This window comes from Salmo trutta, chromosome 7 (assembly GCF_901001165.1).
Source record: "Salmo trutta chromosome 7, fSalTru1.1, whole genome shotgun sequence".
NCBI lineage: Eukaryota > Metazoa > Chordata > Actinopteri > Salmoniformes > Salmonidae > Salmo > Salmo trutta.
Window position 1 is genome coordinate 28,666,807 of NC_042963.1, and position 26,303 is coordinate 28,693,109.

The 26,303-nt window shown below is 43.6% G+C and overlaps 2 protein-coding genes across 5 annotated transcripts in view; one reads left to right on the forward strand and one right to left on the reverse strand.

Annotated features, from left to right (window-relative positions):
- fcsk (fucose kinase) overlaps positions 1–13,314 on the forward strand; it is a 48,432-nt gene extending 35,118 nt beyond the window's left edge. For 2 of the 3 annotated variants that reach the window (XM_029758508.1, XM_029758510.1), the window contains 14 exons: positions 57–163; positions 2,538–2,639; positions 2,744–2,917; positions 3,052–3,125; positions 3,229–3,584; positions 4,100–4,316; positions 4,510–4,676; positions 5,557–5,784; positions 7,698–7,841; positions 8,212–8,331; positions 10,331–10,518; positions 11,108–11,207; positions 11,618–11,841; positions 12,043–13,314. In XM_029758508.1, coding sequence (XP_029614368.1) covers positions 57–163; positions 2,538–2,639; positions 2,744–2,917; positions 3,052–3,125; positions 3,229–3,584; positions 4,100–4,316; positions 4,510–4,676; positions 5,557–5,784; positions 7,698–7,841; positions 8,212–8,331; positions 10,331–10,518; positions 11,108–11,207; positions 11,618–11,841; positions 12,043–12,114 — 2,273 coding nt within the window. In that variant the 3' untranslated portion in view covers positions 12,115–13,314. Of the gene's footprint in view, positions 1–56; positions 164–2,537; positions 2,640–2,743; positions 2,918–3,051; positions 3,126–3,228; positions 3,585–4,099; positions 4,317–4,509; positions 4,677–5,556; positions 5,785–7,697; positions 7,842–8,211; positions 8,332–10,330; positions 10,519–11,107; positions 11,208–11,617; positions 11,842–12,042 lie in introns of those variants that run through there. The other variant, XM_029758509.1, reaches the window with a different exon arrangement.
- Positions 13,315–16,570: 3,256 nt separating this feature from the next.
- commd9 (COMM domain containing 9) lies at positions 16,571–25,357 on the reverse strand. Of its 2 annotated transcripts, XM_029758512.1 has the most exons (6): positions 25,254–25,357; positions 18,435–18,560; positions 17,936–18,075; positions 17,772–17,806; positions 17,542–17,645; positions 17,043–17,180 (listed from the first exon to the last, which is right to left on the reverse strand). In XM_029758512.1, exons 1-6 carry the CDS (start codon positions 25,302–25,304, stop codon positions 17,043–17,045), a joined length of 594 nt encoding a protein of 197 aa, XP_029614372.1. In that variant the 5' UTR covers positions 25,305–25,357. The 2 variants fall into 2 exon arrangements, with proteins under 2 accessions (XP_029614371.1, XP_029614372.1); XM_029758511.1 differs by lacking the exon at positions 25,254–25,357 and having other exon boundaries at positions 16,571–17,180; positions 18,435–18,605.
- Between the last annotated feature and the right edge of the window lie 946 nt (positions 25,358–26,303).

The following is a 26,303-nucleotide window of genomic DNA, read 5'->3' on the forward strand; positions in this document are numbered from 1 at the left end:
AAATGTGCCATCATATTACAAGTGGTTCATAAGTGTGTTTCGTTTTCTCCTTGCAGTTTACGTTCCTGGCGGTTGCTACGACTACCTGACTCTGTCCGGTAGAGAGCACATTGACCGCCTGACAAAGAAGGGGACAGAAAGAGACACTCTGTCACACATACAGGTACCGTACTGGCAGTGGCGGTCGGTGCTGTTTTTAAGATGGAGTATTTTCTTTGTTAATGAGCATGGCCTTATGTCTATTACAGCATATTGGATGACTGTCATTCATATTCCATTCACCCAGCTCAATGTAACAGTGATAGGTTTAGGCTACTACATGATACTCATTTTCCCTGTGCCCATCATGATGTTGCTAAAACCTAGCCTATGAATGAAAGTTTACAACATAGGCGCACAGGTTGAGACAATTTTAAGTTACCAAGGTGACAGACAGTGACACTGATCTAGGATGTAATCGTTAGTCCATCCGTTGAAAATGAGTTTCTATTGGACAAATTCAGGTATGTTCCGTTTGCTGCCGTTGTTAAGAAAAGTTTTTCAACAGAATGGGCGGAACGAAGACGCCCCTGATCACACACAAACATAGACCACTTTCCTCCTTGTGTATATATCTAATTCCTTCTCGCACCTTTTCCCTTCGCTTGTGGGCTTCAGCTTTCAGCTTTCTGTGACCAGGCCAAAAAAGCTTTCCAAGCCAATAGAAGCCATATAATGACTACCAACCACTACACACAGCCTACATCGTTGTCACCTCATAGTCAACATACTTTTGTATATATAGTGTATGTGGACACCCCTTCAAATTAGTGGATTCGACTATTTTAGCCACACCCGTTGCTGACGGGTGTATAAAATCGAGCACACAGACATGCAATCTCCATAGACAAACATTGGCAGTAGAATGAGCTTACTGAAGAGCTCAGTAACTTTCAATGTGGCACTGTCATAGTATGCCACCTTTTCAACAAGTCAGTTCATCAGATTTCTGCCCTGCTACAGCTTCCCCGGTCAACTGTAAGTGCTGTTATTGTGAAGTGGAAACGTCTAGGAGCAACAACAGCTCAACCGCAAAGTGGTAGGTAACAAGCTCACAGGACGGGACGTGAAAAAATCGTCTGTTCTCGGTTGCAACACTCACTACCGAGTTCCAAGCTGCCTCTGGAAGCAATGTCAGCACAATAACTGTTTGTCGGAAAGCTTCATGAAATGGGCTTCCATTGCCGGGCAGCTGCACACAAGCCTAAGATCGATGTGGAAGAACCTGACTGGCCTGCACAAAGCCCTGACCTCAACCCCACCGAACACCTTGGGGAGAAATTGGAACGCCGACTGCAAGCCAGGCCTAATCACCCGACATCAGTGCCCGACCTCATGATTGCGCTTGTGGCTGAATGGAAGCAAGTCCCCACAAAAATGTTCAAACATCTAGTGAAAAGCCTTCCCAGAAGAGTGGAGGCTGTTATAGCATCAAAGGGGGACCCAACTCCATATTAATGCCCATGATTTTGGAATGAGATGTTCAACGAGCAGGTGTCCACATACTTTTGGTCATGTAATGTAGCTACTATACTAATGCATTTGTAAACCCACTACAATCATGCAGTACAGTCAAAGCAGCTTAGCAGTTACATTTGCGGGCCCCTTTGGCAATAAATTAATAAAACCTAAAGCTTACTTTGACTTGGAAGAGTTCCAGTGTTGGATAGCCATAGCCAGCTAGCTAACATACTCTAGCATTCTTCTCTGTTTGAGTAGGCTAAACTAGCTAGTTGCATTCAGCTAGCTCATTCTCTCTTGCTTCTCCTTTATTCTGGAAGAAATGAATTTGTTCATCTGTTCAACTATTGCCTTTCTCTCTCTTTGAGTCAACTACTCACCACATTTTATGCGCTGCAGTGCTAGCAATCTGAAGCTTATGCTTTCAGTACTAGTATACTTAAAGTACTAGATTCATTCTCCGATCCTTTGATTGGGTGGACAACATGTCAGTTCATGCTGCAAGAGCTCTGATAGGTTGGAAGACGTCCTCCGGAAGTAATTACTGTGTAAGTCTATGGAAGGGGGTGAAAACCAAGAGCCTCCTAGGTTTTGTATTGAAGTCAATGTACCCAGAGGAGGACAGAAGCTAGCTGTCCTCCGGCTCCACCACGTGCTACCCTACAGAGTGCTGCTAAAGCTACTGTAGACCTTCAATAGCAAAACAGTGTTTTTTTAAATTAATTATTTGGTGACTTGTGAATATATTTAGAATAGTTTTAACTAACAAGGATCACTGTTTTATTGTTTCACTATTTCATTTTAATGAAATTCACTGAGGAGCAAGGTCCTCTTCCTCCTCTTAGGATCTTCCACTGCGTACTAGGTAACCCTTCACTCGTAAGGTCTACATAAAGCTGCCATAAACGTGTCAGGAAAAATAAATTGAATTGATCCCAACCTTGGTCAAAACCCTGGACCCAACCCTGGACCAAGCAATGTGTGTGTTTAATATCTGTCCATGTATTTCTGTCCATGTATTTCTGTGTTGTCCTCAGAATACTCAGTGTGTGAGTGATGGAGGCAGGGTGATCAACAGTGTTCTGGAGGGGGACGTCAGGGTTGCGTCAGGAGCAGTAATCCAGCACTGCCACCTTCAGGTCTGGAGGAACTCAAACATAGAATAAAATGTGTACTTAAAACATTGATTTCACCGTGTCCTCGTATGCTGGGATTTTGTATGACCTTTGACCTCTTCTCCCAGGGACCAGTGGAGGTACATTCAGGTTGTTTACTATCAGGCCTGGAAGTAACCTCATCTTCGCACATCCAGCAGCTGGCCTTAACCAATGACCACATCATCCAAGGGCACCACATACAACTGGGAGAGATAAAGATTACTGTTTATACGGTGCTGGGGGCTTACGATGATCTTAAGGTAGCAAGGCGTTGTCTTCTCTCTCCTCCTCCCTTCCACCTTCTTTAGATATTTCACCATCTGAATGGTAGGACTGTGGACAGAGGCTGTTTTAGAATGTCTGTTGGTCTCTTACAGACCTTGCCTTCCCATAGGTTTCCTGCGATGACGATGGTGCCACCTTTCTGAATCACAGATGGAGTGACCTCTACAGCCGCACTGGAATACAGTAAGCGTGTTAGCTTGACTGCTAACCTACTCTGCTCATGATTTGGACCCTTGGAATGATGAATGTTATATTTGCTGGGTCCCTCTGCTCTTTCTCTCCCTAGGCCTGAGGATCTGTGGTGGTCCGGGAGGTCCCAGTCCCTCATGGAGGCCCGCCTGTTCCCAGTCTTCCAGCCGCGGGGGGGTGCGGTGGGGCTGGAGGTGGGGGTGTGCTGGCTGTTGGGTGGGCCGGGGGCACTGGAGCAGTGGAGGGCCGTGTGGAGGCTCTCTCTCCGAGAGGTACTTTCCCTTACTGACCAGGAGGGGGAGCTGCGCTGGAGGGAGGCACTGTTCTTCCAGGTGGGGAGGAGGAGAGTGATGGACAACTTGAAGAGCCAGAGCGATCGTGGGTTGTTGCCCAGCTTCAGAGCTGCCGTGCTTGGAGGCCAGCATGAGGAGCTCCTCTGCACACTAGACTCCAGTGAGTATTGATGTCCCTTTATTTGACCGTGAGAACACAAGAAGTTGCAGTGCAGACACAAGGAGTTGCAGTGCAGACACAAGGAGTTGCAGTGCAGACACAAGGAGTTGCAGTGCAGACACAAGGAGTTGCAGTGCAGACACAAGGAGTTGCAGTGCAGACACAAGGAGTTGCAGTGCAGACACAAGGAGTTGCAGTGCAGACACAAGGAGTTGCAGTGCAGACACAAGGAGTTGCAGTGCAGACACAAGGAGTTGCAGTGCGGAGGAGTTAGTGTCTCAGGCCCCATCTTATTTCTTTCACCTTTTCAACACTTGAAGTTTATGTTCTCTAAATGTGTGTTTGTGTGAATTCCTGGGGGTGCAGGTGCCTGAATGCATTATACAGGCTCATTTTGCACTCTTGCTGTCAGACAGCCATAAGAATGGAAAAAAGGCTGGTGGAGACCAAGTAGACCTACTGTTATCTATGTGCTGACACGCACTCAATGACGATAGTAATCTTGTGTGCTCCAGTTGCAGCGGGCAGCAGGGAGAACCTGGGAGTGGCGGCCCGCTGCCTGGCCTGTATAGCTGACGTGTTGGCCTGCCTGGCCGGGGAGGGCCGAGGCGGGCTGAGGAGCGGGCCGGCTGCTAACCCCGCCTGGAGCCATGCCTTCTCCATCCTGGAGAAGGGACACCTGCTGGGTGGCGTCCAGGCCCTGGCCACCGAGAGAGCCAAATGGCTCAGCAGGTCAGACCCATACTGATACTATTAACTACTAACCCTCCATTAGTAGGGACTGCTAACATATGCATGTTTGCACCATAATGCTTACTCTCTGCAATATCAATTCCTTAAGTCTGTGGTCAAGAAGGAAAACCATTAATTATTATAATATATTTCAATTAGGTCAGAAGTGACAGTATATGATTGCCCCCTGCAGGCCAGACTTGCTGGTGCGTGCTGCACGGCACTATGAGGCGGCCGGGCAGGTGCTGTTACGACAGGCTGTGATGTTATCACAGAGATTTATCTCCATTGGTCAAGGTGAGGTCCCGCCCCTTGGGGAATGGCAAGATGTGGAGTGTCCTGCCAGACTGGACCTCTCAGGTGAGTCAACGGCCCTGTTCTATTTCACCCCTAGACCAGCGTTTCTAAAACTCTGTCTTCGGGACCTGAAGGAGTACGCTTTTTGGTTTTTCCCCTAATGTTACACAGCTGATTCAAATGATCAAAGCTTGATGATTAGTTGATTATTTAAATAAGCTGTGTAGCTCTAGGGCAAAAACCCAAATGTGTAGCCCTTGGGGTCACGAGGACCGAGTTTGGGAAACTCTTCCCTTAGTCAAACTCTAATGGCAAATCTCTTTTGAGGAGTTATCCCTACTCTTTTAAACCGGGACAATACCCCTAAAAACATGCCGTTAGTTTTTACTCTGTTTATTTAGAACCTAACGGACATCTAGTCAAAGCTCAAACCAAGTTTATTCACCCACTGTGTCAAATAGCTGCAAAGACGTGTTTTCACCAGCACAAGTATTTAAACCCCTCTTTAGGTGGCGTCTCCTCCTTTTCTCTAAACACTACATATTTGTTGCTAGGCAGGAAGTTAAGTGATGTGGGTAATAAACTGTTCCTTCTCCCTTCATCTGACCTGACCTGACCTCGGCCCCCCCCATTCCTCACTAATCAACAGCTCTCCACCCTTATCAGTGACCGCAACCATGTGATTGCCTTTCCCTTACTTAGTAATATGCCAAACCCCTGGCTCTTATCCAACCTCCATTGACCCCACCATATACATTCCTCATACATGTACCCATTAACGTCTAGTATAGCAAGTATTTCAAACTGGAACCCAACAATGCTATGAGATGCTTAGTTTAACATATAATTGAATGGAAAGTCATTAGCCTTGTCCTATATCAGTTTGCGTTCTCTTGCCACAAAGCCCGTAGGAGTACTTCTCACAATAGGCTCTATCCCACAGGTGGCTGGAGCGACACTCCGCCCATTGCCTTTGAACATGGCGGCGCAGTGGTCAACGTGGCGGTGAAGGTTGACGGGAGACGGCCCATTGGTGCTCGAGCTCGTCGCATCAAAGAGCCCCGTCTGCTATTGGTCAGTTCCAGCGGAGTGCAGGATGATGCTATCGCCATGGAGACAGTTTGCGAGAAGCTGGAGGATCTGAAAGACCACTGTGTGCCATATGCACCTGGTAAGACTTAAATGGGCATTTTTATGTACATTTTTTTGTCCATTTAAAAAAACATCAAATTGATCAGAAATACAGTGTAGACATTGTTAATGTTGTAAATGACTATTGTAGCTGGAAACGGCAGATTTTTTTTTTTTTATGGAATATCTACATAGGCGTACAGAGGCCCATTATCAGCAACCATCACTCCTGTGTTCCAATTGCACGTTGTTAGCTAATCTAAGTTTATCATTTTAAAAGGCTAATTGATCATTAGAAAACTCTTTTGCAATTATGTTATCACAGCTGGAAAGTGTTGTCCTGATTTAAAGAAGCAATAAAACTGGCCTTTAGACTAGTTGAGTATCTGGAGCATCAGCATTTGTGGGTTTGATTCCAGGATCAAAATGGCCAGAAACAAGTAATTTTCTTCTGAAACTCATCAGTTTGTTCTTGTTCTGAGAAATGAAGGCCATTCCATGCAAGAAACAGCCAAGAAACTGAAGATCTTGTACTACTCCCGTCACAGAACAGAACTGGCTCTAACCAGAATAGAAAGAGAAGTGGGAGGCCCTGGTGCACAACTGAGCAAGACGACAAGTACATTAGTGTCTAGTTTGAGAAGCAGACCCCTCAGAAGTCCTCAACTGGCAGCTTCATTAAATAGTACCTGCAAAACACCAGTCTCAACGTCAACAGTGAAGAGGTGACTCTGGGATGCTGGCCTTCTAGGCATAATTACAAAGAAAAAGCCATATCTTAGACTGGCCAATAAAAAGAAAAGATTAAGATGGGCAAAAGAACACACACTGGACAGAGGAAGATTGGAAAAAAGTGTTATGGACAGACGAATCTAAGTTTGAGGTGTTCGGTTCACAAAGAACATTCGTGAGACGCAGAAAAAATGAAAAGTTGCTTTAGGAGTGCTTGATGCTATCTATCAAGCATGGTGGAGGCAATGTGATGGTCTGGGGGTGCTTTGGTGGTGGTAAAGTGGGAGATTTGTTTAGGGTAAAAGGGATCTTGAAGAAGGAAGGCTATCACTCTGTTTTGCAACGTCCATGCCATACCCTGTGGACGGCGCTTAATTGGAGTCAATTTCCTCCTACAACAGGACAATGACCCAAAGCACAGCTCCAAACTATGCAATAACTATTTAGGGAAGAAGCAGTCATGGTATCCTGTCTATAATGGAGTGGCCAGCACAGTCACCGGATCTCAACCCTATTGAGCTGTAGTGGGAGCAGCTTGACCGTATGGTACGTAAGAAGAGCCCATCAAGCCAATCCAACTTGTGGGAGGTGCTTCAGGAAGCATGGGATGAAATCTCTTCAGAATACCTCAACAAATTGATAACTAGAATTCCAAGGTCTGCAAGGCTGTAATTGCTGAAAATGGAGGATTCTTTGACAAAAGCAAAGTTTGAAGGACATAATTTACTATTTCAATTAAAAATCATTATTTATAACCTCGTCAACGTCTTGATTATATATCTTATTCATTTTGCAACTCATTTCATCTATGTTTTCATGGAAAACAAGGACATTTCTAAGTGACCCCAAACTTTTGAACGGTAGTGTATGTGGGCCGTGTTGATCAGTAAGTGTGTGTGGAGTCTTGTGTGGCATTTCCATGTATTTTTTTGAAATGATCTTAATAATAATTCTATATCCTTGTGCTGTCTGACTGCTATTGCGTGATCCAGTTTTTCATAAAGGCACATTTCTAGTTGTCATGTTTGATCACTTTGTCTTTGATCATGGTCCAAGTCATGCTTTGTGATCAATAATGTTGTGGTAAAACTGGCAGCTGTCACTGTGAACAGTAAATGCTCACCAATGAAAAGAGGGCATAAACAGAATTGAGGTGTCTTTACGCTACACTACATCCCTGTTGGTCATATCTGGTCATCTGCTACCGTGTGTGTGTCCCAGCTGCCCTGTTGAAGGCAGTGTGTGTATGCAGCGGCCTGGTTACCTATCCCTCTCGGCAGTCCCTGGATGAGCAGCTCCTTCAGCGCTGGGGCGGAGGGGTGGAGATCCACACCTGGTCCCTCCTGCCGCACGGTTCAGGACTGGGTGAGAAGAGCAATGGCTTGTGCTCAATAGGGCATGTAACAGAAAACATTTTGCAAGACATTTTTATTAGAGAGTCTAAGTAGTCCCTCCCTGTTTGTCTGTTTTCTTCCATTTGGTGCCTAATGCACATGACCATGGGGCAGTGTCAGCGTCTCATAACACATAAACCACCACATTGTCTCTTGTTGTGGTGCTGCAGAAAAAGCAAAAAACACTACTTGGTCATCAATGACAAGAATTGGGCTAGTCCCGCACACATTGCCCACTCACTCCTTCACCCTTCTCTCCCCTTCCCCTCACATCCCCTCTCTCACTCTTTCTCCATCTTTCTCCCCGTTATCTCTCTTACTGCGTGTTGTTGCACCTGCAGGTACCAGTAGTATCTTGGCAGGAGCGGTGCTGGCAGCCGTTTACAGATGCACGGGGCGAACCTACGACACAGACTCCCTCATTCACGCTGTTCTCCACCTGGAGCAGATGCTGACCACTGGTGAGATAACACGCACTCATTCACTCACTCAACACATCCAGTGCATTCAGAAAGTATTCACACCCCTTGACTTCTTCCACATTTTGTAGCCTTATTCTAAAAGGGATTAAATAAATACATATCCTCGTCAATCTACACACAATACTCCATAATGACAAAGTGAAAACAGGTTTTTTGAATTTTTTGCAAATGTATTCAAAGTAAAAAAACGGATACCTTATTTACTTAATTAAGTATTCAGAACTTTTGATGTGAGACTCAAAATTGAGCTCAGGTGCATCCTGTTTCCAATGATCATCCTTGAGATGTTTCTACAACTTGATTGGAGTCCACCTGTGTAAATTCAATTGATTGGGCATGATTTGGAAAGGCACACACCTGCCTATAAAAGGTCCCACAGTTAGTTGACAGTGCATGTCAGAGCAAAAACCAAGCCTTGAGGTTGAACGAATTGTCCGTAGAGCTCCGAGACAGGATTGTGTCGAGTCACAGATCTGGGGAAGGGTACCAAAATATTTCTGCAGTATTGAAGGTCTCCAAGAACACAGTGGCCTCCATCATTCTTAAATGGAAGAAGTTTGGAACCACCAACACTTTCTGGAGCTGGCCGCCCGGCCAAGCTGAGCAATCGGGGGAGAAAGGCCTTGGTCAGGGAGGTGACCAAGAACCCGATGGTCACTCTGACAGAGCTCTAGAGTTCCTCTGTGTTGATGGGAGAACCTTCCATAACTGCAGCACTCCACCAATCAGGCCTTTATGGTAGAGTGGCCAGAAGGAAGCCACTCCTCAGTAAAAGGCACATGACAGCCCGTTGGGAGTTTGCCAAAAGGCACCTAAAGACTCTCAGACCATGGAAAAACAAGATTCTCTGGACTGATGAAACCAAGATTGAGCTCTTTGGCTTGAATGCAAAAGCTTCACGTCTGGATGAAACCTGGCACCATCCCTATGGTGAAGCATAGAAGTGAGAGGAAGTCCAGTCGTTAGTAGTGAAACTGGGCTGAGATTTTGGTCATTTTCTCATCTATGAAACATCTGATCTCAATACATTTGTTTAAGAATGCAAGTTCGAATTGAGTTTGTGCACACGCACTCTTCACAGAGGCGTTCCCTGACTGAAAATGCAAATATACGCTACAATGCGCCAATAGGATCTCACTAGCTCATGCTTGGCTTTGCTCACCTTCTTCCTTGTTCTGCCCACTATGCTTCATTTGCTCCCACTGTAAACGACACAGATAAACCAGCTTGGGTCAGTTATAAATATATTTTGCTAAGATGTTTGCCGGCTATGTGTGGAGCCATGTTTGTTGACATCATTCAATGCATTCTGAGTCACGAAAACGTCTGTCAGACAAAATATGTTATAGCAAGGTGAAGGGATGGTTCACTCGAGAACTTCTGGAAGTGAATGATGGTAGACAACACACCCCCTTTGTCTTTAACATGCATACTGCAAACAGACCCAAGTCATCTCTTATCTTTGGTTGATGGAGAAAAACAACCATGGCGGAGTGCACAACTACCCACCATAGGACTACTTTAGACTTTTAGAAAGGGTTTTACTCAATTATTTTGATCACTGGTGAGCTCCATCTGTGGTGTGATGAAGTGTAAATAGTAATTGTTAATTCGTATTATGGTTTCTATCAGCTGAGAGTTGGCTAAATATGACAGGTTGTGTTAGCTCACTCTCTTCTCAGTTAGCGCTAGGACCAATGTAGCCTATATAACACAATGATAATTGCAACATTTTTTTGTGATAAAACAGTGTGGCCTGCTCAAACACGTCAATCGTAACTAGACATTCTAATGAAGTGTTCTAATCAAACCGGTTTGAGCGTACACAGCAGGGACCACCCGTGTCAAAGGGTTTTAAATCGCTTTGGATAAAAGCGTCTGCTAAATGGCATATTATATTAATAGAATAATATATGATATGTTATTTGTTATGATGCACTCATTCTGTTTCCTTCTCTCTCCCGGTCTCCTTCCTGAGGTGGTGGTTGGCAGGACCAGGTCGGAGGCTTGGTGGGGGGAGTAAAGGTGGCGCGCTCCAAAGCCTGTCTCCCCCTCCGGGTGGAAGTGGAACGTCTCCCTCTCTCCGACGACTTTCTGCTCTCACTGCAACAGCATCTCCTGCTGGTCTACACCGGCAAGACTCGGCTTGCACGAAACTTGCTGCAGGTTAGCCATCCAGCCTTCCACCATCCCCTTATTCCAAGTCACAATGTTAACCCCTTAACTTTATACCATTCATTGGAAAGACTGACTTTTTGTACTTTCAAAAAAAAATTGTAACTTATAAATCAGGCCTTTTAGTCTGTATTGAATTTAAATCTCCACTGTAATACATCCAAAACCTTCTGACTGTGTGCTAGAACACCTTGTTAGTGCTTTAGTCAAGTTTAGGGTTCAAAAGATCGCTTTAGGATTTAATGAGGTTCTGTAAAGTTCCTTTAATATATTTGCACCAAGCATCCACACTTCCTGTTTCCACAATAATATTTCTGATCACTTCCTGTTTACAGTGTACAGTTGTGGTAGAACACTTCCTCTCAGTGCTGCAGGCATTTTGTCATTTCACATGTACCATATATTTACTAGCACAAACCTTTCAAAACTACATGATCAAAACAGTACGTCAACTGATGCAGCTACTTAGAGGAATAGCCAAGGAGAGGAAGCAACTTCACGCTACTGAGATGTACACCTGGTGCAGTTTCAAGGATGTTGGGTGTCTCGTCTCTAAAATGGCTGCCATGTTGTTGTGCAGGACACGGTGCGGCGCTGGTACAGCCGTGTGCCCTCCATCGTGGAGAACGCTGGGCAGCTAGTGGACAACGCAGAAGAGTGTGCCCGCGCCTGTACAGAAGGTGAGAGGGAGAGGAATGGTCTTTCAAACTCGTACCTAAGTGGGGCTGCATATTTTAATTGTCAGATTTCTTTCTTGCTGCACCTGTTTCAACATGGGCGCATGCTGAAAAATGTCATGACCGCCACAGCCCTTGTCTGCTTGGCGTAAATATATTAAAGGAACTTTACAGAACCTCATTAAATCCTAAAGCAATCTTTTGAACCCTAAACTTTACTAAAGCACTAACAAGGTGTTCTAGCACACAGCCAGAAAGTGTTGTATTTATTACAGTGGAGATTTAAACTCAATACAGACTAAAAGGCCTGATTTCTAAGTTACAATTCTTTTTTGAAAATACAAAGTTTTTCTTAAGTCAGTCTTTTCGATGAATGATATAAGTTAACCCCTCTCCCCTCCATCTCCCCCTAGGCTCTCTCCCCAGGCTGGGGGCTTGTCTGGAGCGTTACTGGGGCCAGAAGAAGGTGATGGCTCCGGGGTGTGAGCCGGCAGCTGTGCGGACCATGATGGATGCCCTGCGCCCGCTGGCCCTGGGACAGACTCTGGCTGGGGCGGGCGGAGGGGGCTTCCTCTATCTGCTGACCCGCCAGCCACAGCAGGGGGAGGCAGTGCGTCAGGTCCTCAACAACACACAAGTGAGCATATAGACAGATGGCGATATACTGAAAGGATCAGGAATAGTTCAAATGAAGATGGCAGGGAATGAACAGGGCAAAGTTATATCAGTCCTATGTGTTTAAAACTTGAATATAAAAAGAAACCAAAAGAACCCATTTAAAAGCAGAGTTCAGCTATGCTCAGCGTTTCAGCTGACATTGACTGTTTTTGTGTCCCAGGGCCTCCGAGACTTCAGTGTTCATCCAGTTGAGCTGGACATGGACGGCATCTCACTGCTGAAGTCTTCCTGAGACAGACAGATGGACGTCTGGACCCTAAGCCATTTTTATACACATTTCTAACTACTTTTATGATCTATTGGGGGACGTTTAGTGTTAGGACATATCACAGGAGGTTGGTGGCACCATAATTGACGAGGACAGGCTCGTACTAATGGCTAGAGCAGAATGAGTGGAATGGTATTAAATGCATCAGACATGGTTTCCAGGTGTTTGTTGCCATTCCATTTGCTCCCTTCCAGCCATTATTATGAGCCGTTCTCCCCTCAGCAGCCTCCACTGGAACATATACACCTTTCAAACCGAGACATTTTTCCACCAACTTTAGCATTCTGCAAACTTTATGCCGACTTCTCTCTATATAAGAAAGGTATTGCCCGCGACAAAGCCTATATGTTTATTTCCGCCAACCGACCTAGTCATGATTACGGTAAAGTTCTGCCTACGGCTTAGTATGAAATGTAGCCATAAAATCCTGTGGCGGAATTACCACGCACTACGCTCTAAAGCTCTTGATGGTTGCTAGACAGCGGCCGTTACTACTATCTTCCTGGCAGTTAGAAACTTTGCGAGGCATGTCACTTCACCCATCTCTTCGCATAGCCCACCACATGCACTAATTTCTTAACCACAACTGTGGAAACAAATATCACTGAATGATGAAAATATTGGAATAAAGTAGGCTAATGCAATTGAAGGCATCAAATGATTGTTTACTTAAACTCGCAAAGTCATCCAATTGTTATAATAGGCCTACAATTGAGGTGAGTGCCGCTCATGATCATCTTGTCTAGTTGGCTCATTTATTAGCCCTGATCACACGCAGTAGGAACACGAGACTCCAATGCTTTTGAAAATATAGATTGCTATTATTTTCTATCGGTGTCATGATGAAGATATTCTCAATGTAATATCCTACGCCTGCTCCCTAACAAAGCAGAGTGAGGGTTGGAAAGAGGTGACACGTAGATGAAAAAAATAATCGGGTTTAATTTGGGCTCTGTTAAATATTATTTTTTTATGTTGCCATGATGCAAGTTGTGTGGGATATTCTTTGTATTTTATTCTGTTATTTCATTCTTAGCCTACTATAAAATGTGTGACTGTGTCTTTTCTGTTTAATAAACAAAATAAATATTGATTTCATGTGCACGCGACAACCATAGAGGCTGCACAGACCAGTAACATAATTAAACTCTATCCTTTTGAAAATGTTTTTTATTAGTCTTATGTTTCTTAGGATCTGCCTAAACAAATGAATAATGGATTTTTGTTATGGTGTATATTCACTGGAATTATGAAAATAGACAACCACCCACATCTGCACACCACTACAACCACTCGTCCACGGCATGCGCACGGGAGGTATAAAAGGCGTATACAGGCAAGAATGGGCCTGTTTGGGGGTCATATAAACATTGGGAGAAAACAATTTACCAGGCAAAATACTGTAAATCCGTTAACAGTGGTGTAAAGTATTACTTACAGTGCCTTGCGAAAGTATTCGGCCCCCTTGAACTTTTCGACCTTTTGCCACATTTCAGGCTTCAAACATAAAGATATAAAACTGTATTTTTTTGTGAAGAATCAACAACAAGTGGGACACAATTATGAAGTGGAACGACATTTATTGGATATTTCAAACTTTTTTAACAAATAAAAAACTGAAAAATTGGCCGTGCAAAATTATTCAGCCCCTTACGTTTCAGTGCAGCAAACTCTCTCCAGAAGTTCAGTGAGGATCTCTGAATGATCCAATGTTGACCTAAATGACTAATGATGATAAATAGAATCCACCTGTGTGTAATCAAGTCTCCGTATAAATGCACCTGCTCTGTGATAGTCTCAGAGGTCCAATTAAAGCGCAGAGAGCATCATGAAGAACAAGGAACACACCAGGCAGGTCCGAGATACTGTTGTGGAGAAGTTTAAAGCCGGATTTGGATACAAAAATATTTCCCAAGCTTTAAACATCCCAAGGAGCACTGTGCAAGCGATAATATTGAAATGGAAGGAGTATCAGACCACTGCAAATCTACGAAGACCCGGCCGTCCCTCTAAACTTTCAGCTCATACAAGGAGAAGACTGATCAGAGATGCAGCCAAGAGGCCCATGATCACTCTGGATGAACTGCAGAGATCTACAGCTGAGGTGGGAGACTCTGTCCATAGGACAACAATCAGTCGTATACTGCACAAATCTGGCCTTTATGGAAGAGTGGCAAGAAGAAAGCCATTTCTTAAAGATATCCATAAAAAGTGTCGTTTAAAGTTTGCCACTAGCCACCTGGGAGACACACCAAACATGTGGAAGAAGGTGCTCTGGTCAGATGAAACCAAAATCGAACTTTTTGGCAACAATGCAAAACGTTATGTTTGGCGTAAAAGCAACACAGCTCATCACCCTGAACACACCATCCCCACTGTCAAACATGGTGGTGGCAGCATCATGGTTTAGGCCTGCTTTTCTTCAGCAGGGGCAGGGAAGATGGTTAAAATTGATGGGAAGATGGATGGAGCCAAATACAGGACCATTCTGGAAGAAAACCTGATTGAGTCTGCAAAAGACCTGAGACTGGGATGGAGATTTGTCTTCCAACAAGACAATGATCCAAAACGTAAAGCAAAATCTACAATGGAATGGTTCACAAATAAACATATCCAGGTGTTAGAATGGCCAAGTCAAAGTCCAGACCTGAATCCAATCGAGAATCTGTGGAAAGAACTGAAAACTGGTGTTCACAAACGCTCTCCATCCAACCTCACTGAGCTCGAGCTGTTTTGCAAGGAGGAATGAGCAAACATTTCAGTCTCTCGATGTGCAAAACTGATAGAGACATACCCCAAGCGACTTACAGCTGTAATCACAGCAAAAGGTGGCGCTACAAAGTATTAACTTAAGGGGGCTGAATAATTTTGCACGCCCAATTTTTCAGTTTTTTATTTGTTAAAAAAGTTTGAAATATCCAATAAATTTCGTTCCACTTCATGATTGTGTCCCACTTGTTGTTGATTCTTCACAATAAATTACAGTTTTATATCTTTATGTTTGAAGCCTGAAATGTGGCAAAAGGTCGAAAAGTTCAAGGGGGCCGAATACTTTCGCAAGGCACTGTAAGTAGATTTTGGGGTATCTGTACTTTACTATTTACATTTTTGACAACTTTTACTACACTACATTCCTAAAGAAAATATTGTACTTTTTTACTCCATACATTTTCCCTGACACCCAAAAGTACTCGTTACATTTTGAATGCTTAGCAGGACAGGAAAATGGTCCAATTCACACACTTATCAAGCAAACATCCCTGGGCATCCCTACTTCATTTGATCTGGCGGACTCACTAAACAGTGTTAGCCAGGTGCACACTCCAACACTATCTGTAAAAAAACAAGATGGTGCCATCTTTGCTTAATGTAACGAATTTGAAATGATTTATACTTTCAGGCTGAATCGCAACCGGCCGTGATTGGGAGTCCCATAGGGCAGCGCATAATTGGCCCAGAGTTGTCTTGGTTTGGCCGGGGTAGGCCAATCATTGTTAATAAGAACAAATGCTTAACTGACTTGCTTAGGTAAATAAAAAAATTCTACCACTAATGGACACTGTCCAGGATACCCTTTCACACTCAATCCCCCAGATGGCAGCGACCGGGTCCAGGTGCTGAGCTTGGTTGATAAGCACACATTGGTGCTGCCAATTAGGGTGATCGTCAGCTTGCAAGCTGTGAGGCTGCTGGTTCGTTTGGTAGCCATGAGGCCTTTCGTTTGGACATGCCTGTTAGTGGTTTCCTTTTTGTACATGTGTTTCGTCACCATCTGAACAAATAAAAATCCGCTTGGACGGCCAACCAAGAGGTCAAGAGACAAGAGCCGGCCCTGGACCAAGGTAAGTTTGCGGTCTCCCTTTGCAACATCTAGGCACATACGTTGATTTCTCACAAATGCACACATTCATGTTACAGGACCACTAGACAAAGCATGTGCAACAATATCTGCAGGCTAGTTATGGGTTTCGTCACACTACTAACTGCTACTTTCCCATGCAAAAAGATCAACACACTTGATCAAAGTGTTTAATATGGTATATTGATGTGAGGTTCTTGATATGGGAATATTTGTCTATAGAAATCTTTGGAAAATTATCCTAACACCAAAGATTTGGCTTGTTAAGTTGCATGTTAAATGTAGGGGCCTCCTGGTAACAAAAAGGCTGTAATAAGAGATTGTAGCCTGCCTTGATGTATTTGCAGTGTACAATATAATTATAAAGGAAATTAGGCATTAACATACTACTTGAAGCAATTTTGTATTTGAATGAAGATGAACCATAACTTGTTTAGTGACTAACTGTTTACGGTCTGAGACTAAAATTCATTTGATACATGTAATCCAGCTCTGCAATATCTTGGTCCTGTGTATTGACTGATTTGATGGTCCTAGTACTAGAGCAGTGAAAAGACGAACTTCAGCATTAATCTCTTAATTTATTGACAAACATTGAATTCAAAAGACCCTCTTGACTCTACTGACAGAACAAGGAGGAATGTAGTGGCACTCCAGATCAGTGCTAATGATGGGATTGTGTGTGTACTTGTTTGTTTCTTCCCCCCCGGGACTAGAGGAAAGAGTCTTCTCCTTTTCCATCTTTTAGCCCATGTCTAAAATTGCTACCTCTTCTTTCCCACTTTCCTTAAAACGGCACTGACGCAAAACTTTTGTGGCTGATACCCTGGCAGTGTGTCACTGACGTCGTGTGAGCCACTTTATCAAATGTTTACATTTGAGACTTAAGTCGATTAGTAGAAAATGGGCACCCATAATTGATTTCTCTGTTTTCAGATTTGTGCAGATAAATGAGATGAGGAGTAAAAGTCACTTTAGAGTATCGAGAATGATGCACCCAAGGCCTCCGGTGTGGCCATTCTGGTGAGGGGTCTCATTTTCCCGCCACAACTGACAATTGGTCACGGATCCGGCCCAGGCCGTCCAGCATGGTGTCCAGAGTCTCCTTGCTCAACTCCACCGTGACCGATGAGAAAGCGCCACTGCCCGTTAGACAGCTGGAGTCCTCCATCTGCAATGGCAACACACTGTTAGTGACATTCACTTATACCCAGACCAAATTCAACAAGCCCTAGGTGTAGCACCTACGCATTTATAAATGTTATTGCTCATAAAGGTGTTACAGTGCTTGTGATGTATGGATGGAAAGCAGTGCTTGACTGACTGAAATGGGTACCAGTGCAATACTTTTTAGCTAATATTCTGAGGTGCAGGAGCTCAAGCAGTAGAACATTTGAGGTGCCGGTACTCTGCTCCGGTGAGCTCCTGCCCATGTCAAGCACTGGATTTATGTGACAAAGTGCAGAAAATGGTAATATTATGGTGAGGAGAATATGTTTGTTGAGACCAGTGCATGGTGCACATTGGCTTACCTTCATGTGCACCAGGCAGGTGGGCACCGCCATGCGACTGACCGAGTCAGATGCAGTCTTCATGTCGACTCTCCAGTCCATCTCCACTAGATGGGGCAGCGAAACTGGAGAACATTCAACCAACAGTTGGGGCAGTGTCAGGGTTGGTACCACTCTCTTGCACACATTCACACTCATTCAGTAACTGATAGTTCAAAGAATAGTGCTGGAATATGAACGAACATGCTTACTTTGATTAGACAGAGCCTCATTTCTCCATGTGGGGCTACAAAAAGAAAAATCAGTAACCATATTTCAAACATTTGACACCATTTCAGTTCCCAAAATTGGACATGTACGTTGTAGAACCGTGAGAAAGTGGTCCTTGGTAAGCATGGGAGGAATGGCTACAGACCTGTGCTCAAGCATAATCTTGGTAATGAGGTTCTTGAGGCTGGGGTGGAATGACTTGGGGAATAGTACAAGGATCTGCTCGGGCGCTGTCAGGTTATGGAATAGGATGTGGTGAGAAAGGGTGTGCAGGGCTGCAATAAGCTGGAAGAGAAGAGCACAGGATCAATTGGTGTCCTCTCCCAGATGATCGGTTTGAGAGACGCTGGTTTAGAGCATATGTGTAAAGAGTCATGTTGGTGGTTCTATACATTAGGCCTACATTCATATCGGCATTCTGTAGAAATATTGTAGCAAACGGCGACAGTACAATGCCCTTCGCAGATTTTGAACCCGGGTCGCCACGCTTTACTATGTCTCTGACATGTAAACGCTTCTTGGAATCTGATGAGAATTAGTGAATGGTAGTTAGAATTAGAAAGCTGCCGTCTGTGTGCAGTGCACCCTGTTTCTCTCCTTGGTTGATGACTGATATTGCAATTACTTTACTTTCTCACACTCACCTCCTTTGCCTCGATGGCAGATACAGACAGGGTCCCTGCTGTACTTTCCGCGAGTCGCCATGACTCAGGGGCTCCAGAAGGGAAACTGTCAGCACACAGCTGCCGCACCGCATCCTTCGACGGAGCCTTCTCCCATTCATGGCAGTGAGTCGACATGAAAGGGATTAGAGACAGACGAGCCCTGAATGATCTCACAGTGAACATCTATAGACTACAGAGGCATTTTATGGGATAGGTAAGACTAGCCTTACAGTGGCATGTATTCATGGGTGCTAAGGGAAGCCATAATTTTCCTTCAATTCACAAGAGGCTGAATGTATTTCACCGGAGAAAGCATCCGAGCAAGCGAATAAGTGCCCCTCTGTATGTGTAGCCCATTTATCATTGAATGCAAGGGAAGCCAACGAGCATTTATCCTCCCTTTATTTTTTTATCAAATAAGCCAATCAGCGTTGAGCTAACTGAACGAGCTCAACTATAAATGGTCCTGGCGCACCCAAAAAAAAGTAAAGGGAAGCCAGTTTGGATTTGGCTTCACACCAATCACAACAAAAGCCAGATGTCATTGACAGAAAACATTTGAATTGTTCTCCAGTGGCTAGCTACAGTTCATTCAAAGTATTCAGAACTCTGACTTTTTCCACATTTTGTTATGTTACAGCTAGGGATGCATGATATATCGGTGAACATATCGGAATCGAACAACATTAACTAAAAATGCCAACGTCGGTATCGGCCCAATGTCTGTCCAGTTTAACACCGATGTGCAAAACCGATGTCAAAGCTGACGTGTGTAGGTACATGACAATGATGCAACAGCATTCCTAACCTAGCCCACAATGTCTGCTGTGTGGATCGAACAGTTAACAAGTCGAGCAGACAACTCAAAGGCGAAATCCATTAAACACCAAGATAATGGAATTCATTGCCCAATCGACTGTTCTCTTGTGGGCGATGTTGGCTTTCACCAGCACACACTACAAAGCGCGCTATTTTTCAGATGTTGCCCTCCCGGAGTTACATAGTAATAGCGTCACTGCTATAAGCTTCACGACATACTATGGAACGCCGTTTGGGTCTTTGCGTGTTAAATAGGCTTTTACATCAAATAACAGTTATAGAATGTTGTGTGTTCTGAAATTGCATGTGCAAGCCAAGTGCCGCCACTATAAGTAGCACTGTCAAAGCTGTACAAAAGTCTACAAACAAGGAAACACCGGCACCAATACAACCAGCCTGAAAACAATGACCAGTAAAAACTGCAGTCCTTTCCATTATTCTTAGCAAAGATTTAGGAATCCTTGTAAGTATTAGCTAGGTAGCCACTTGTTTATTTTCAATAGGCGAACAGCTAGCTAGCTACTTAACCCTGTTGCCCAAAGCTAAGGTTATAAGCAGCCAGCTAGCTTCATCTGGCTTGTGAGGCACGACCGGACCGGGTTATGTGTTTTGAGAAGCTAGCCACAATAAGGATTAGGGACAATAGTGGAATTTGCAGTTTGCCTTCAGAATAAAAGTACCTCAAAGTGATGCAGAAGGTTACAATTGCCACAAAATTTGGCATGGGTCCCCAGATCCTCAAAGTTCTACAGCTGCACCATCGAGAGCATCCTAACCGTTTGCATCACCGCCTGGTCTGGCAACTGCTCGGAATCTGACCGTAAGGCACTACAGAGGATAGTGCGTTCGGCTCAGTACATCACTGGGGTCAAGCTTCCTGCAATCCAGGACCTATATAATATGCCATGTCAGGAAAGGCCATAAAATTGTTTGACTCCAGTCACCCTAGTCATAGACTGTTCTCTCTGCTACCGCACGACAAGCGGTAGCGGAGCACCAAAAGGCTCCTTAACATCTTCTACCCCCAAGCCATAAGACTGCTGAACAGCTAATCAAATGGCCACCGGACTATTACATTAAATTGTGAAGTGCAGTCATATTCAAGTCCTGTTATTTGATGTGTATCTTTTTTGACAACCAAACGGCGTTTGGTTGAGAATGAAACGACTGAACAACAAAACAGCACAGCAAGTAAGTGAAATAAATGAAATAAATAAGTGTTGATGATGTTTTACTGGTAATGGGGACATGGGTAAATGCCAACAAAATAACTTGTGTGTGCGCGTGTGTAACCTTTAACCTGTTATGGCTAGGGGGCAGTATTTTCACGGCCGGATAAAAAACGTCCCCGATTTAATCTGATTATTACTCCTGCCCAGAAACTAGAATATGCATATAATTATTAGCTTTGGATAGAAAACACTCCAAAGTTTCTAAAACTGTTTGAATGGTGTCTGAGTATAACATAACTCATTTGGCAGGCCAAAACCTGAGAAGATTCTGTACAGGAAGTACCCTGTCTGACCATTTCTTGATTATCTCTATCCATTACAGAGGATCTCTGCTGTTACGTGACACTTCCTACGGCTCCCATGGGATCTCAGAAGGCGGCAAAAAGCTGAACCGTGGCTTTGCAGGCTCTGGCTGAAAAACATTAGCGCGTTTGGATAGTGGCCAGTAACAGTACTATGAGACTCAGGCTCGTGCACGAGAGGATAGCATGCTTTTATTTTCTCTCTCTTTGTACGTTTACACGCTTTCCCGGTCGGAATATTATTGCTTTTTTACGAGAAAAATGGCATAAAAATGGATTTTAAACAGCGGTTGACATGCTTCGAAGTACGGTAATGAAATATTTAGAAATCTTTTGTCACGAAATGCGCCGTGCTCGTGACCCTTATTTACACTTCGGATAGTGTCTTGAACGCACAAACAAAATGCCGCTGTTGGAACATAACTATGGATTATTTTGGACCAAACCAACATTTGTTATTGAAGTAGAAGTCCTGGGAGTGCATTCTGACGAAGAACACCAAAGGTAATCAAACTTTTCTAATAGTAAATCGGAGTTTGGTGAAGGCTAAACTTGCTGGGTGTCTAAATAGCTAGCCCTGTGATGCCGGGCTATCTACTGAGAATATTGCAAAATGTGCTTTCACCGAAAAGCTATTTTAAAATCGGACAGAGTGCATAGAGGAGGTCTGTATCTATAATTTATGTTTATCGTGAGTAATTTAGTAAATTCACCGGAGGTTTGCGGGGGGTATGCTAGTTCTGAACGTCACATGCTAATGTAAAAAAGCTGGGTTTTGATATAAATATGAACTTGATTGAACAAAACATGCATGCATTGTATAACATAATGTCCTAGGGTTGTCATCTGATGAAGATCATCCAAGGTTAGTGCTGCATTTACTTGAGTAATACTTGAGTTCAGGTGCATCCTGTTTCCATTGATCATCCTTGAAGTTTCTACAACTTGATTGGAGTTCATCTGTGGTAAATTCAATTGATTGAACATGATTTGGAAAGGCACACACCTGTCTATATAAGGTCCCACAGTTGACAGTGCATGTCAGAGCAAAAACCAAGTCATGAGGTCGAAGGAATTGTCCTTAGAGCTCCAAGACAGGATTGTGTCGAGGCACAGATCTGGGAAGGGTACCAAAAAAATTATGCAGCATGGAAGGTCCCCAAGAACACTGTGGTCTCACTCATTCTCAAATGGAAGAAGTTCGGAACCACCAAGACTCTTCCTAGAACAGGCCGCCCATGTCAAACTGTGCAATTGGGGCGAAAATAGCCTTGGTCAGTGACGTTACCAAGAACCCCGATGGTCACTTTGACATAGCTTCAGAGTTCCTCTGTGGAGATGGGAGAACCTTCCAGAAGGACAACCATCTCTGCAGCCCTCCAACAATCAGGCATTTATGGTAGAGTGGCCAGACTGAAACCACTCCTCAGTAAAGGGCACATGACAGCCTGCTTGGAGTGTGCCAAAAGGTAGCTAAAGGACTCTGAGAAACAAGGTTCTCTGGTCTGAGGAAACCAAGATTGAACCATTTTTGGCCTGAATGCCAAGCGTCACGTCTGGAGGAAACCTGGCACCATCCCTATGGTGAAGCACGGTGGTGGCAGCATCATGCTATGGGGATGTTTTTCAGCCGCAGGGACTGGGAGACTAGTCAGGATCGAGTGAAAGATGAATGGAGCAAAGTACAGAGAGATCCTTGATGAAAACCTACTCCAGAGCGCTCAGGAACTCCAACTGGGATGAAGGTTTACCTTCCAACAGGACAATGACCCTAAGTACACAGCCAAGACAGCACAGGAGTGGCTTCGGGACAAGTATGAATGTCCTTGAATGGCCCAGGAAGAGCCCGGACTTGATAATGACAAACATTAAGCAGGACATTCATACGAGCCTTAACATCCAATTATAAGCAAAACGTTGTGTGAAATGCACTCATAAGCAACATGTTTAAAGGCTCTTTTTGATGGCGTTCTATAAGAACTCCCTTGTTCTGCAACCAACTTGTGCGGCAATGTTTGCAAACACAAAGGTCTATGGGTGGCAACAACTCTTTTTAACCAGACAGCATCAGATAGGCCTAGATGGGCTACTCGTACAGAGGGTGTAGAAAAGGCCAACAGAGTTGGCGGAAGAATCCTTTAATTCATGGCCACTTGCTCAGCTGGGCCAGGGGCACTTTAATTAGGTCAGGTGGGAATGTGACGGATCAACTCATTAAAAGAAGGAAATCGCCCGGGCTCGCTGCTTTCTCTTCCTTAACTTCTTTGGGATAGGGGGCGGTATTTTGACATCCAGATGAAAAGCGTGCCCAAAGTAAACTGCCTGCTACTCAGGCCCAGAAGCTAGGATATGCATATAATTGGTAGATTTGGATAGAAAACACTCAAGTTTCTAAAACTGTTAAAATAATATCTGAGTATACCAGAACTGAAATGGCAGGCGAAACCCTGAGGAAGGCTGGCACTTTTATAATATGGGCGAAATCATGCCCGATTGCAGTTCCTAGGGCTTCCACTAGATGTCAGGCTGGTTTTTGGAAAAATTAGCCAGAAATTGTAGTTTTTCTAGGTGGCTCCCATTTTGGCTGTAGTGTTTCCAAGCGCGTGAATGAGAGCGCATTCTTTGGTATTTTTGTCCGGTAAAGACAATAACGATTCTCCGTCTTAAATTTGATAGTTTATTTGCGTATTAGGGTACCTATTGTTTGATTATAAACATTGACTTGTTTGGATAAGTTTGCTATTGTTTGGGATTCATTTTGTATGCATTTTTTTACATTACATTTTAGTCATTTAGCAGACGCTCTTATCCAGAGCGACTTACAGTAGTGAATGCATTAATTTCATACATATTTGTTTTATTTTTTTTCTGTACTGGCCCCCCGTGGGAATCTAACCCACAACCCTGGCGTTGCAAACACCATGCTCTACCAACTGAGCCGCAGGGAAGACTATGCATTTTGAACGAGGGAAACCGAGTGGATTATTGACTGAAGCGTGCCAGCTAAACTGAGTTTTTATGGATATAAAGAAGGACTTTATCGAACAAAAGGACCATTTGTAATGTAACTGGGACCTTTTGGAGTGCCAACAGAAGAAGATCTTCAAAGGTAAGGCATATATTATATCGCTATTTCTGATATCGTGTTGCAACTCCCTGGTTGAAAATTATTTGTTATGCATTTGTGTGCTGGGCGCTGTCCTCAGTCGCATGGTTTGCTTTTGCCGTAAAGCCTTTTTGAAATCTGACACGGCGGCTGGATAAACAACCAGTTAAGCTTTATTTTGATGTATTGCACTTGTGATTTCATGAAAGTTTAATATTTATAGTAATTTAATATGAATTTGGCGCTCTGCAATTTCACCGCTAGCGTCCCACTAATCCACAAGAAGTTAACTCCGTCTAATCCAGACGTTCTGTGCATCCATGAATCCATGTAAGGCCACAGAATCAGTTCAGATGAAAGGTAACAATCTGTTGCGATCGGGAGAGCGGGCCATCAGTTATTGTTTATAGTTATTACCTTGGAGTGCACGCTTCAAACCTATTGTGTAATGTAAATGGGCAATGATCACGGCCCTACAGATCATCACAGACCAATTATGCCATCGATATGGTTAATATGTAATGAAATTACAAGTACATATGAAGACAAACCTGAAAGGATGAAATATGAAACGTCATTGTTTCCTGAACTGATCAATTCTGATATGAAACTGATGGGGATTATAGACTGAATAACCGATAACTGATTGAATTATTTGTATTATTCATGATTATGATGAATAGTTCCGAGCCTAAATTACTCAATGATGATTCCTATTGACTTCTTATTGAACTGAATTACCCAATTATGTTAATGATTTGATCTTTGTGATTATGAATTTGATTGGATATATGTTATTCTGTTTCCGTTGTTATGCAGCACAGACTACCCAGTAAATATACCACTTTATGGTTAAAGGAATTCCTGCCTCAGTCTCATCCATTCCTCTGTCACCTGACCTCCTGTTCACCTTCACTGTCAGTCATCCTACCTGTCCAGCTACCCACACAGATTCCACTCATATTTCAGAGGGGCACCGTCTCGCTCGCTCGGATGCTTTCCCTGTGATATGCATTCAGCTTATTTGGGAATTGAAGGACATGAAGAAAAAAAGTTTTTTTTCTTGGTCCAGTTTTTGGGGGAAGCCTGTCTTCCGTTGGCACCCATGAATACACGCCACTCTTCCCGAGTGATTTTACGCACCGCTATAGTAATGTAGACTTATCAGAGCCTATTCCATACAGCAAGCCAGCCATAATAATCAAACTAGTTAACGTAACTAGCTAACGTTACGAAATGAACAAAAGCAACCGATACATCAACTGATATAACAAACCGATAAGACAAAGATTATCACACTAATAAATACAGCAAAGCCGACAAACAGTAGATAGCTTACCTTTAAAAGAATTTGCAAGGAAGAAAAATGTTCATCTGAAATGGCAGCCATCTTGCCACGTGACGCATTGAAAACACAGATGGCAATCGCAGCTAGAAAAATGTACCAGATATTTCACCGGATGTATAAATGTGAATTATCCGGTTGGCGATTCCACTCACTACCAAATATGTTGAGGAGAGGAAGCCAAGTGGCCAGCAGTGGGAGAAGATGGATTTTGGCCGACATTTTGCAAATGTTCTCATCTCGTATAGTTTTATGTTTTCAAAAATAAAATATGTAACGGAGTAGACTGCATTTTGTAGACTAACCTTGCCGATTTTTTTTTTTTTTTTTTTTTTTTGCGTTTTAAGTTATTGCGAATTTCACTGAGTAGGCATTCCCTTATGGAAATATACAAATAAATGCTAGAACACGTAAATAGGATCTCACTAGTTCGTCATTGGCCCTGTGCTACCATTGGAAACAACAGGCTCTGGTCTATCTTGGGTTAGTTATAAAAAATATTTGTGGAAATATCTGAAAACGGAGTCATGTGCGCAACAAAGACTAGGGGGCACAGGTTCTTATTTTTCTTCTTTGGTTTTAAATTAGCGGTTAGGAATCCCACGGTGCTTTACACCCACCAACTGGATTGTAAATCATTACACTTTTTATTTTTACAAAGTACATAAAAAAACACCCTTTAAACCCACTACCCCCTTCCACTTCTTTGACTCTACTTGCTCCTACACCATGCCAACGGCCTGGGAGGACAGGACATCACCACTCAACACACCATGTAACTCTTCTGAAGTCAAATCTTGTACACCCAAGTACTTCTCATTTACATTTACGTCATTTAGCAGACGCTCTTATCCAGAGCGACTTACAAATTGGTGCATTCACCTTATGATATCCAGTGGAACAACCACATTACAATAGTACATCTATATCTTTTTTGGGGGGGAGGGTTAGAAGGATTACTTAATCCTATCCCAGGTATTCCTTAAAGAGGTGGGGTCTCAGGTGTCTCCAGAAGGTGGTGAATGACTCCGCTGTCCTGGCGTT